The sequence below is a fragment of the Phacochoerus africanus genome, chromosome 3 (assembly GCF_016906955.1).
Source record: "Phacochoerus africanus isolate WHEZ1 chromosome 3, ROS_Pafr_v1, whole genome shotgun sequence".
In the NCBI taxonomy this organism is placed as follows: Eukaryota; Metazoa; Chordata; class Mammalia; order Artiodactyla; family Suidae; genus Phacochoerus; species Phacochoerus africanus.
The window spans coordinates 26,315,225-26,327,881 of record NC_062546.1 but is presented as its reverse complement, the minus strand read 5'-3'; the positions used below and the strand labels follow the sequence as shown (position 1 = coordinate 26,327,881).

At 44.4% G+C, this 12,657-nt stretch overlaps 1 protein-coding gene across 3 annotated transcripts in view; it reads right to left on the bottom strand.

Annotated features, from left to right (window-relative positions):
- Positions 1 to 11,993, bottom strand: part of CDK5RAP1 (CDK5 regulatory subunit associated protein 1) — a 31,882-nt gene extending 19,889 nt beyond the window's left edge. For 2 of the 3 annotated variants that reach the window (XM_047771305.1, XM_047771306.1), the window contains exons 1-6: positions 11,906 to 11,993; positions 8,844 to 9,174; positions 6,342 to 6,445; positions 5,818 to 5,852; positions 3,373 to 3,473; positions 658 to 868 (exon numbers count right to left, since the gene is read on the bottom strand). In XM_047771305.1, the coding sequence (XP_047627261.1) occupies positions 658 to 868; positions 3,373 to 3,473; positions 5,818 to 5,852; positions 6,342 to 6,445; positions 8,844 to 9,153 (761 nt within the window). In that variant the 5' untranslated portion in view covers positions 9,154 to 9,174; positions 11,906 to 11,993. Of the gene's footprint in view, positions 1 to 657; positions 869 to 3,372; positions 3,474 to 5,817; positions 5,853 to 6,341; positions 6,446 to 8,646; positions 8,758 to 8,843; positions 9,175 to 11,905 lie in introns of those variants that run through there. The other variant, XM_047771307.1, reaches the window with a different exon arrangement.
- Positions 11,994 to 12,657: the final 664 nt, after the last annotated feature.

Genomic DNA, 12,657 nt, shown 5'->3' with positions numbered 1-12,657 from the left:
TGCTGAGGCTGTGGTGTAGGCCAGCAGCTACAGCTCCGATTAGACTCTTGGCCTGGGAACCTCCATTTGCCATGGGTATGGGCCTAAAAGACAAAAAAATAAATAAACAGGAGTTCCTGTCATGGCTCAGTGATAGTGAACCCAACTAGTATCCATGAGGACTCAGGTTCAATCCCTGGCCTTGCTCAGTGGGTTAAACATCCAGCACTGCTGTGAGCTGTGGTGTAGATTGAGGACACAGCTTAATCCCGCATTGCTATGGCTGTGGTATAGGCCAGCAGCTACAGCCCTGATTGGACCCTTAGCTTGGGAATATCCATATGCTACAGATGCAGCCCTAAAAAGAAAAATAAATAAATAAATAAATACAACCTAAATGTCCATCAACAGATGAATGGATTAAGATGTGGTACATACACAATGGAATACTACTGGCCATAAAGAACAAAATAATGCCATCTGCATTACTATTGACAGAAGATATTATGGAAAAAAAGTATGTATATGTATAACTGGGTTACTTTGCTGTACAGCAGAAATTGACACAACATTGTAAATCAACCATAATTTAAAAAAAGAACTGAGAAAAATAAACAAATAAACAAACAAAAGTAAGAAAGGAGAAAGAGACTCCTTGTCTCTTGGTCAGTGACTCACACAAAAGCAGAAGTAGCACTGGGGCTCGTCTGGACCGGCATGACATCGGCATAGGTCTCATCCAGAGACAGCAGCACATTGGCAGCTTGCTGGCCTGACTCTGCAACAGCAAGCAGCCGAGGAAGGTCCCGATAGGCATCCGGACCAGCCAAAATATCCACCATCTTCTCCCTGTTGAGGATCTCCTCCTTTAACCTCTCAGCCATGCAGCCTGGAGCCGGGGGAAGAAATAAGCTAAGTACCTGTTCCCAGTTCATCTGGTCTCACTGCTTCTTCTCAGCACACATACTCTCCAACTGGATCAGAGACCAGAGCACAGAAACTTCTCTAAGAGTTTAGCATCATTCCTCACATTTGCCCAACACTTCTGTAGCTCAGGAACCTGCATCTTCCTAATCAAGAAAACCACAGGGAAAGGGGCTCTAGAGAAATTCAATTAAATGCCTGGAAAAAATTAAACCACCTTTCTAGACATGAACAACCTCTTTTTTTCAGCTGAAAATTACTTGGTGCTACAAATAAATAAAAAATATTTTGTGTCAGGGAGTTCCCGTTGTGGCTCAGTGGTTAACGAATCCGACTAGGAACCATGAGGTTGCGGGTTCAGTCCCTGGCCTTGCTTAGTGGGTTAAGGATCTGGTGTTGCTGTGAGCTGTGGTGTAGGTTGCAGAAGCGGCTTGGATCTGGCGTTGCTGTGGCTCTGGCGTAGGCCAGCGGCTACAGCTGATTGGACCCCTAGCCTGGGAACCTCCATATGCTGGGGGAGCGGCCCCAGAAAAAGGCAAAAAGACAAAAAATATATATATATATATTTTGTGTCAGGAACTTTTTTTGGCCACACCCATGGTATATGGAAGTTCCCAAGCCACAGCAGTGATAAAGGTGGATCCCTAACCAGCAGGCCACCAGGGAACTCCAGGAACTTTTTAAAAATAAAACTTATGCTACATACAACTGCACTTATACCTTCTATCCCTCTTCTTGCCCATAATACTTACTAAAACCTATAAGAAATGAGTTAACCATCTACAGTTATATCTTCTATAACCAAAAAAACACTGTTATTAGTAAGACTATAGAATGAAAAGTGTATTGTATTACAAACACCCTTAAAAATTTTGTTTAAGAACTATTCTTGGTTATACAACCATGTTTATAATAGTATCACCCACAAGAGCCAAAAAGTGGAAGCAACCCAAGTGTCCATCAACAGACGTGGTATATACTTACAATGGAACACTATTCAGCCTTAAAAAGAAAGGAAATTCTGACACATGCTACAACCTGGATAAACCTTGAGAACATTAGCTAAGTGAAAAAAGCCAATCACAAAAATACTGTATCGGTCTATTTATATGAAGTACACAGAACAATAAAACTGATAGAGGCAAAGAGTAAAACTGTGGTTTCCGGGACTGAAGTGAGGGAGGAATGGGGAGTTATTATTTAAATAGTATAAGTTTCAGTCTGGGAAAATGAAAAAGTTCTGGAAATGCATGATGAAACTGCACAACATGAAGGTACTTAATGCCACTAAACATCTAAAAAGGATTCAAATGGTAAACTTTATGTTACATATATTTTACCACAATTAAAAAGGGAAAACTATTTGGGGGATTTCAGACATTCCTAACAGATATATACCCAAAGGCTTTTATAATGAAGGAAGTGAAATGGAACAAAATAGATAATTCTTCTATCCTCCTGCATCACTTACTATATTAATCTGTGTAAAAGGATACGCTCCAACCTGTGTTTTAACCCATCATCAAGAGGAGTTAACTATTTCACAATGGACACAGTGTTAAGTACACTGACTAAACTGTGGGACCATGAGGGCAGAGAATATTTATTTTTAAAATGTGCCTCCCTGGGATTCCCATCATGGCTCAGCAGAAACGAATCTGACTAGGATCCATGAGGACACAGGTTCAATCCCTGGCCTCACCCAGTGGGTTAAGGATCGGTGTTGCCATGAGCTGTGGTGCCAGTCTCAGACATAGCTTGGATCTGGCGTTGCTGAGGCTATGGTGTAGGCCAATGGCTATAGCTCCGATTCAACCCCTATCCTGGGAACCTCCATATGCCTCGGGTGCAGCCCTAAAAATAAAAATAAATAAAAATAATAAATAAATAAATAAAAATAAAATAAAATATGCCTCCCAGCCACCTAGACCAGAGCTATCCAATAGAACTTTCTAAGATGATAGAAATGTGCTTTACCTGTGCTATTCAAACTGGTAGCTACTAGTGTGGCTACTGAGCAGTCAATATGTGGCCAGTGAGACTGAAAAAGGGAATTTTTAATATTATTTAAGTTTCATTAAATTTAAGTAACTGTGTGGCTAGTGACCATCATACTGGTCAATGCAGAATTAGATCTTCACTTGGACATGCTTTAGGAATCAAGAGGAAAGGTACCTATGTGGCAAATTCAAGCCATCCCTTCAGACTCCAAACTCTCTTCTCTCTTTTACTCTGTGCCACCGTGGGCCATATTAGACTCTAGGAAGGACAGACCACTTTCAGAGTATCTATTATTTTCAAGGCACTAAGAAAAGCCCTTTTCTAAGCTTTATCTCATTTAATCCCATAGCCTCTGACATTAAGTCTAAGAGTTGAATGGGATGTGTAAGATTTCTTCACCACTGGGAATCCATCCTCTAAGAGAAACCCAAGTCTCAAAACTGACAAAATCTGCAAAGTACCAGATACCTAGAATCCCAATCCTCAGAGGTACTTGGGAGCGGAGCCGTTTTGACTTCAGGGCTTTGAGCTGATGTAAACGATTCCAAATGGTCTGCTCAGCCTTCTCCCTACAGAGATAAAGAGAGATAGTCCTGAGGAGTTCTCTTGTGGCACAGAAGGTTAAGGGTCTAGCAGTGTCACTGAAACGGCTTGGGTCGCTGTTGTGGCACAGCTTCAATCCCTGGCCCAGGAACTTCTACATGCCACAGGAGCAGCAAAAAAAGAGAGAGAGTCCTGAACTTGAAAATAAACTACAAAACAGGGAGTTCCCGTCGTGGCGCAGTGGTTAACGAATCCGACTAGGAACCATGAGGTTTCGGGTTCGGTCCCTGCCCTTGCTCAGTGGGTTAACGATCTGGCGTTGCCGTGAGCTGTGGTGTAGGTTGCAGACGCGGCTCGGATCCTGCGTTGCTGTGGCTCTGGCGTAGGCTGGCAGCAGTAGCTCCGATTAGACCCCTAGCCTGGGAACCTCCATACGCCGCAGGAGCGGCCCAAGAAATGGCAAAAAGACCAAAAAAAAAAAAAAAGAAAAGAAAAGAAACTACAAAACAATCTAAAAGAGTAAGACAATGGGAAGAAAATAAAACCAACCTTCGACGCTTGAATGAATATGTACCTTTGAGGCTTAGGGAACACAGGCATGGAGCCAACTAAAAAGCACCACTTGACACTCTCCCTGCACCTCTCCAATCCTGACAAGCCTTTAAGCCAAACTCAAAAACAATCTACTTCACTAAGCCTTCCCCAACTCTCCTCTGTTGGCCAGTTGTTCTCCTATCATTCTAACTATACCTCTCCCTATACTTAGCAATTTCTCCTTTTTTTACTGCTTTTTATCTAGTGCCTTCTGACACATCTTAGAGCCACCTATGTATCTGTCTTAGTTGCCATATGAAACGAAGCTCCTCAAAGTCAGGCTCCACGGAGAAAGGGTTCATTTCTGAATCTCCCAAAACACCCGGTTCAGTGTCTTACAGCAGAGGCCCTCAGAACAAAAATGTTGAGTTACTTGATAGTTTAGCCAGCTGAGGAAACATAATATTAACAGGCCTTATACACAAAGTAATAAACAGGGTATGTTCACTTCTGATGAATGTGACCCATCTCTATTTAAAACTCTGTCCCGGGAGTTCCCGTCGTGGCGCAGTGGTTAACGAATCCGACTAGGAACCATGAGGTTGCGGGTTCGGTCCCTGCCCTTGCTCAGTGGGTTAACGATCCGGTGTTGCCGTGAGCTGTGGTGTAGGTCGCAGACGTGGCTCAGATCCCGCGTTGCTGTGGCTCTGGCGTAGGCCGGTGGCTACAGCTCCAATTCGACCCCTAGCCTGGGAACCTCCATATGCCTCGGGAGCGGCCCAAGAAATAGCAACAACAACAACAACAACAAGACAAAAGACAAAAAATTTTAAAAAAAAATTTTTAAAAAATAAATAAATAAATAAAACTCTGTCCCTGGAGTTCCCGTTGTGGCTCAGTGGTTAACGAATCTGACTAAGAACCAACCATGAGGTTGCGGGTTCGATCACTGGCCTTGCTCAGTGGGTTAAGGATCCGGCGTTGCTGTGAGCTGTGGTGTAGGTTGCAGACGCAGCTCGGATCTAGCGTTGCTGTGGCTCTGGCATAGGCTTGGAAGCTATAGCTCCAATTCGACCCCTAGCCTGGGAACCTCCATACGCTGTGGGTGCAGCCCTAGAAAAGGCAAAAAGACAAAAATAACAATAATAATAAAAATTAAAAAATAAAACTCTGTCCCTGGCCATGGACTACACCTATGATGTAGCTTACGATATGAGCTACATCATAAACGTGCCATTAGCTGAAAAATATCCCTAGGAAAAGTTGAGTGACTCAGCACACTCTTGGTTTCTTCATGGATAAAATTAGTTTGATAGGAGTTCCCGTCGTGGCGCAGTGGTTAACGAATCTGACTAGGAACCATGAGGTTGCGGGTTCAGTCCCTGCCCTTGCTCAGTGGGTTAACAATCCGGCGTTGCCGAGAGCTGTGGTGTAGGTTGCAGGCGTGGCTCGGATCCCGCATTGCTGTGGCTCTGGCATAGGCCAGTGGCTACAGCTCCGATTAGACCCCTAGCCTGGGAACCTCCATATGCCACGGGAGCAGCCCAAAGAAATAGCAGAAAAAGACCAAAATAAATAAATAAATAAATAAGTTTGATAACAGCAGCTACCTCACAGAGTTGTTGTAAGAATTAGTGTACATATAGGGCTCAGCAAAGGACCTGACACACGCTACATACACAGCAAATGCTGGCCAGTTCTATCATCACTATCTCCACTGCTGTAAAACCGCAAATCCACTATCTCATCGACATAGTTATGGCCAGCCTGGCACTGTTGGTTTGGGCAGTATTATATAAAATATATTCACCCTCTAGATAAAGAATAAATTCCCACCTGATAGAACATGTGACAAGGAGGATCACATCAGCCTGAGTGGAGAACAAGGGAAAAAAGAAAAATTATGATTTTAAAATTAGCCTTGTAGAATCACTGCCCACAGCCCTTTTTAAGTATGGTAAAAACACACATAACATAAAATTTGCCACTTTAACCATTTTTAAGTGTACAGTTAAGTAGCATTAAGTACATTCACATTGTTGTGCAACCATCACCATCATTAACCTCCAGAACTATTTCATCTTCCCCAAATAAAACCTGTACCCATTAAACACCAACTCCCCATCTCCCTCCTCCTCAAAGCTCATGTTTAACCTAGTTCCTTGCCTGAAGGTGAGCAGCACCATAAAAGTTACGAAAATAACTGGAACAAAAGTACACCTCAGTCCCACGTTACACGCTTTCCTCAAGGGAACTCGCTCTCACTAGGCCTTATCCTGTTCCTGCAATCCCACCTAAGAACCAGCACAAACGCAGAATCTAGCCCAGGGCCAACAAGGGGAAGCAGGAAATGTGTATACCTCCTGAAGGTTACTGGTCCGCAGGTAGCCATTCTTCTGTAAGATGGACCAGGCTATCTCTGTGTCATTCACATTCATCTGGCAGCCATAGGTCTCAAGGTAGACTGCAATGAGAGGGCAATTCCATGACAGGCAGACAAAATGGACCACACATCTCAAAACATCTCCTCCCCAAATGCCCCAAAAACACCTGAGGCAACTGGTTATCCACTAGTTCTAAGTCTCCTGTTGCCTCAATTCCAAGACACTTTTAACTGCCAGATGTACCCCCAAATTAACGACAGCCTTTCAGAACAAAAGAAATACTACATTATATATACGCACCAATTATAAGTCATGTCATTTCAGATAAAGGGAAAACATGCACCAAAGAATCAGGAAATAAGGTTATGAAACCACTAGAAAAGGGAGGACTAGCTGACAGCAATGATTATCAACCTAGGGGGAAATAAATTTAAATCTACACATTACACTCTGTTTTTGCGGGGGGGGGGGGGGGGCGCCTCACAGAGCATAAGGAAGTTCCCAGGCCAGGGATCAAACCTGCACCACAGCAGCAAACTGAGCAGCTGTGGTGACAAAACTGGATCCTTAACCCGCTACACCACAGGAGAACTCCCTACACAAACTTTTAAGAACATCAATTTCACACTCTGCAAGCCTCTTCAAATTGAACTATATTAAACCCTGCCCCCACCAGCACATTTTAACCCAAAGAACCGAAATATTCTAAATGGACTTAAAAGTTGAAGGACAATCACCTGAAAATCAATAGAAAATAGCAGTAATGTGCTTTAAAAAAAGAAACATTCAGAATTTTTTTTAACGTTTGCACCCATGGCATATGGAAGGTCCCAGGTGAGGGAATGAATCCAAACCCCAGCCCCAGCAATGCTGGATCCTTTAACCCACTGCGCTGGGCCAGGGAGCAAACCTGCAACTCTGCAGCGACCCATGCCACTGCAGTTGGATTCTTAACCCACTGTGTCCCAGCAGGAACTCCACAATTAGGATTTAAAAAAAAAAAAAAAACTTCTTGGCTCACTTTCCTTATCCAAAAAAAAGAAAATACCAAATTTATGTCCAGGAGAGACCAAAGGGAAAAACAGATTATAAAACACCACAAAACACCTAGCAGGAGTCACAAAGTGTACAGACTCCTTGATTTACCAGTCCAACTCCTAGAAATTCATTCTGGAAAAAATTTATTAAAGAAGCAAAGCATGAAGTTCCTATCATGGCTCAGCAGAAATGAAACTGACTGGAATCCATGAGGACACAGGTTTGATCCCTGGCCTTGCTCAGTGGGTTAAGGATGCGGTGCTGCCATGAACTTTGGTGTAGGTCACAGACGTGGCTCAGATCCTGCGTTGCTGTGACTGTGGTATAGGCCAGCAGCTATAGCTATGGTTTGCCTCCTAGCCTGGGAATCTCTATATGCCGGGATACAGCCAAAGGAAAGGAAAGGAAAGGAAGGGGAAGGGGAAGGGGAAGGGGAAGGGGAGGGGAGGGAAGGGAAGGGGAGGAGAGGGGAGGGAAGGAAAGGGAAAAGGAAAAGGAAAGGAAGGAAGGAAGGAGAAAATAGCACAATACAAATAATTTGCACCATATGACTGCAACCAAATCATTAAGAATTATAAAGAGAATTTCTGGAGTACCCATTGTGCTCAGCAGAAACCAATCTTACTAGTGTCCATGAGGATGAAGGTTCAATCCCTGGCCTCAAACAGTGGGTTAATGATCCGGCATTGCCGTGAGCTATAGTATAAGTCGAAGACACAGCTTGGATCTGGCGTTGCTATGGCTGTGGTGTAGGCCAGCAGCTACAGCTCTGATTCGACCTCTAGCCTGGGAACCTCCATATGCCATGGTTACGGCCCTAAATAAATAAATACATAAACAAATAAATATAAAGGGACATTTTTTTGGAAACAATGCAAAAGGAGAAAAGTCTGATTGTCTCTTAATATCTCTTCAAACTTTTTTTTTGGTCACGCCCACGGAATGCAGTTCCTGGGCCAGGGATCAAACGTGTAACACAGCAGCAACTCAAGCAATAGCAGTGACAGTGCCAGATCCTTAACCCACTGAGCCACCAGAGAACTCACTCTTCAAACTTTTTTTAAGGCAGTTTAACTGATCATATTATGTTTGTAAGAAAACCTCTGCCTAAGCATAAAGAATGAATTTCTACAGCACCAACTACGAAACCTACTTATAACTTAAGATAATCTAAAAATGAGAACAGAGATTATAAGGTTTCCAAAACCAATCAAAAAGAGGACTCCCCAGGACTTCTACCCACCAGCTGCGTGTACCAAAACTATAAGTTTCTTTATATTATTGTTACGTGGTGGAGTTTGACAAGTCCATAACTCAGCAGCCTTCCCACTCTGTTAACCCTCCAAAGCCAGGTCTGTAACAAAAAAATAGTTAAAAATCAGACCATGGATGCTGAAAAAGAGCAAAGCAGGGAGCCTAGAGAAGAAAAGTAAAACCAACCTTTTCTCTGCTTTCCTAAAAGTTCATCCACTGTGAGATATGGGGGTGGGTCCTCCACATCTGGAGAAGGTGGTTTCTCTTGAGGAACTGAAGAACTTCTTAAAAAATGCTGAAAAGTTGGTCCACTGGCCAGCCTGGAGCTGAAATCTTTCCAAACTCCATCTTCCTGCTGCCTCTCTGGACTGGGTCGTGCAGTGCTGGGGACACCACTGTGTGCCCTGCAGGTCTTGAGCAGCCGCCAGGACCCAGAGGCCAAGGGCCCCCACCTCAGACACCTTTGCACTTGGAGGACATGCTGTAAAGGATGCATGGTACTAAAACAGCCCAAAGTCTGCAAGAGAATGAGAGACATCACTAACATTTACTGAACACTGTGTATAGGGCACTGCTCTAAGTGCCTCAAGTATATTAATACACTTAATCCTCACAAAAAACTAAGAAGCAAGTATCTTAATAACACTGTCCCTTTAATAATATTTTACAGGTAAAAAAAATGAATCACCATGGCAAAGATCATACAAAGGAGTGCCAGAGATGAGATGCAAATCCAGGCAGTCTATTTTCAAAACAAAGGGATGGAAGAGATGAAAAGAGAAGCCCTAACAAAATAACAAAGCAGCACCTTGTGCCAGGCACAGTTCCAAGGGCTTCAGGTACATTAATTCTTTAAATCTTCACAGCAATCCTGAGTAACATAAGCAGCAGACACTATTATCATCCCCATTCAGAGATGAGGAAAAAGACACAGAGAGGCTAAGGGACTTACCTAAGTTCCCACAGCCAGTAATCAGCTGAGTCAGGATTCAAATAAAGGCCTGTATTACCACTAAAGCCTGTGCCCCGCCCCCAACCCCATCACCTTGCTCCACTGCCTCCCCCTGCTGTGAAAACCTCGTACTAAAGGCATCTCCCATTAGGTTCCTTCAAAAGGAAAGTATCTAACATGGGGGCACCATATGCCTGATCAGTGACTCCTCCCTCTTCAAGAGTCTCAAATTACTGCCTTGAAACTTCCCAGCCAGGCCCTCTCACACATGGCTGGGAGAAGAGAGCAATTTGCCACCTTCCATCAAAATTACAAACACACAAGCCCTCTGACCAAGCAGTTCCATTCCTAGGTATTTATCCTACAGATAAGACTTCCGGCTACACCTGAGGCATATGGAAGTTCCCAAGGCCAGGGATGGAATCCAAGCTGAAGCTCCAACCTACGCCACAGCCTCAGCAACACCAGATCCTTAACCCACTGCACCCAGCCAGGGATAGAACCTGCACCACCACAGAGACAACGGTGGGTCTTTAACCTGCTGTGCCACAGTGGGAACTCCCAGACAGACTCTTACATGTTCAAAATAACCTACCTCTAATGATATTTGATGCAGCAGTACTTCTACCAGCAAAGAATGGAAAAAATCTAAATGTCATCAACAAGGGACTAACTAAATAAGTCACAGTACATCCACACAATGGAATAAGATGCAACTGTTAGAAAGTAAGGCTGAATCTTGTCTTACATGACAAAAGCAAGGAAGCGAAGTGCTATACTAGATACAGTAGGCAACCCACAAATCTGTGTAAGAAAGTAGAATACTCAGGTACATATTTATAAATGCAGACAGTATCTCTGGAATGCATAAAAAACAGTGAGTGCCTCCCAGGAAGGAACCTAGGTGACTCAAAGTACAGAAGATGGAGACATACTTTCCACCACGTATTCTTAATGGACCCCACACCTCCAGCCCGACTGCCTCACTCCAGCCATACCAGATTTCTTTGTATTGATCTTCACTGGCTGCTAAGCTTTTACACATGCTGTTCTCTCTAGGTATATCGTCTCTCAACTGACCTGGCCAACTTCTATGCTACTTTTAGGTCCCTGCTTCCTCCTGGAAGCCTTTCCTGGCCACTACTCCCAAAGTCTAGGGATCCTCCTCTGGGCTCCCGAAACCTCTTCCTAAATTTCTATCACAAGACTCATCACACTCTGCTATTAATTACTACCTACCCCTGGGAGCTGGGAGGTCCCAGAGAGCAGAGAACAAATCTCATTCATTTCTACATTCTTCATGTCTCCCATTCTAGAACATGACAGGTGTTTTACATGTAAAATGACATGTGGCCTGTTACTTCTCCAACCTAATCACTTGCCATATGTGGCACCAGCACTTCGGGCAGGAACAATGCCAACCTACTTTCAAGTGACAGAGAACAGCACACTTTTACTGTGAGCTATAAAGTCAACTCTTTCTGCCCCTTAACTTGTGTGACCTTGGGCAAGTCAAATTCCTGTCTCTGGGCCTCCAATTCCACCTCTATAAAATAAGGATAAAAATACCTCTCAGAGGTGGTGAGACATAAAGGCATAACTTAATTGCACATCTGCAGCCCATGCCCCCTTTAAGGGTGGGCAAAGAGCATTGTGGTTAAGACCCTAAAATCAGAGTCTGACCCATCTTTGGCCTGGCCAGGTATCTTTGAACACCTGGAAGCTTCTTAAGTTCTGGGAGCTTCCACTTCCTCGTGTAAAATGAGAAAATAGTATCTATTATAGAACCTATCTCCGTGTCTGTTGTGAGGATCAAATGTGATAACATAAATAAAATGCTCGCCTAGCACAACGTAGGGGCCTCTGTGGGGCCCAACATAAATCGGCAGTCGACAAAAACGATAAGACAACAGCCTTGTCTCAATATAAATAAGCAATAAAGCAGCCTAAACATCTTACTGGGTGACTACAATGTGTCAGAAGCGGTATTGAGCGCTTCACGTGGATTATCGTATTTAATCCTCACACAACCAGGAGGCAGGTTCTATCACCGCCACTTCACAGGTGACAAAGCTAAGACTGGAGGGGAAGAGGGGTGACTTGGCCAAGATCACAAATGAGTAGGCAAGGGGCTAGGGTGCGAATTACAACAGTCTGACTCCAGAGAACGCGCCATAACCACTGCTCTATCCTCCCCTTGAACACCGCGCATTCCTGCCCCCCCCCCCGCCCCTCCAGCTCCATACGCGGGCCGCGGGCCTGGGCACAGGCCACTTTCTCCCGGGGGACCGCTCACCTCCCGCAGTCAGAGTGACTGGCGTCTAAGGGCTGAAGAACCTCTCAGCTACCCCAGATCCCGGCTCAGCAGTCTGCGACTGCGCACGCTCAGGCGCAACTTCCGTTCCTCCGCGATTTCGGTCCGGGATGTTCCGGCGGAAGTGCGTTACTGTACCCTCCGAGTGGATCCAAGCTCCCGGCCTGGAAGTCTCTGCGCTGAACCTTTTGATAACTTCTATCCGGTGTGCAACAACGACGCGCTTGAAATGTGGTGAATGCAAATTAAATGTGTTCTAAATATAAAATACACACCGGATGTCTAAGAAGGAATGCAGCCTGTCTCGTCAATAATTTTATATTGATTATGTACTGAGATAATATTTGGAATTTGGGGGGCTAAATATATTATTTTAGTTTCACCTATGGAGTTCTCTTGTGACGCACATATTTAGGATCCCCGCCTTGTCACTGCATCGGCTTGGGTTGGTGCTGTGGCACAGGTTCCATCCCTGGCCTGGGAAATTCCACATGCCGTGGTTGCAGGGGGGAAAAAAAAAAGAAAAAAAATAGTTTCACCTGTTTCTTTTTACTATTTTAATGTGACTGCTGCTTTTCAGGGCTGCACCTGCAGCATATGGAAGTTCCCAGACTAGGGGTTGAATCAGAGCTGCTGCTGCGGGCCACAGCCACAGCTACAGCCACAGCCACACAGAATCCAAACTGCATCTGTGGCCTATACCACAGCTCATGGCAACACCAGATTCTTAACCC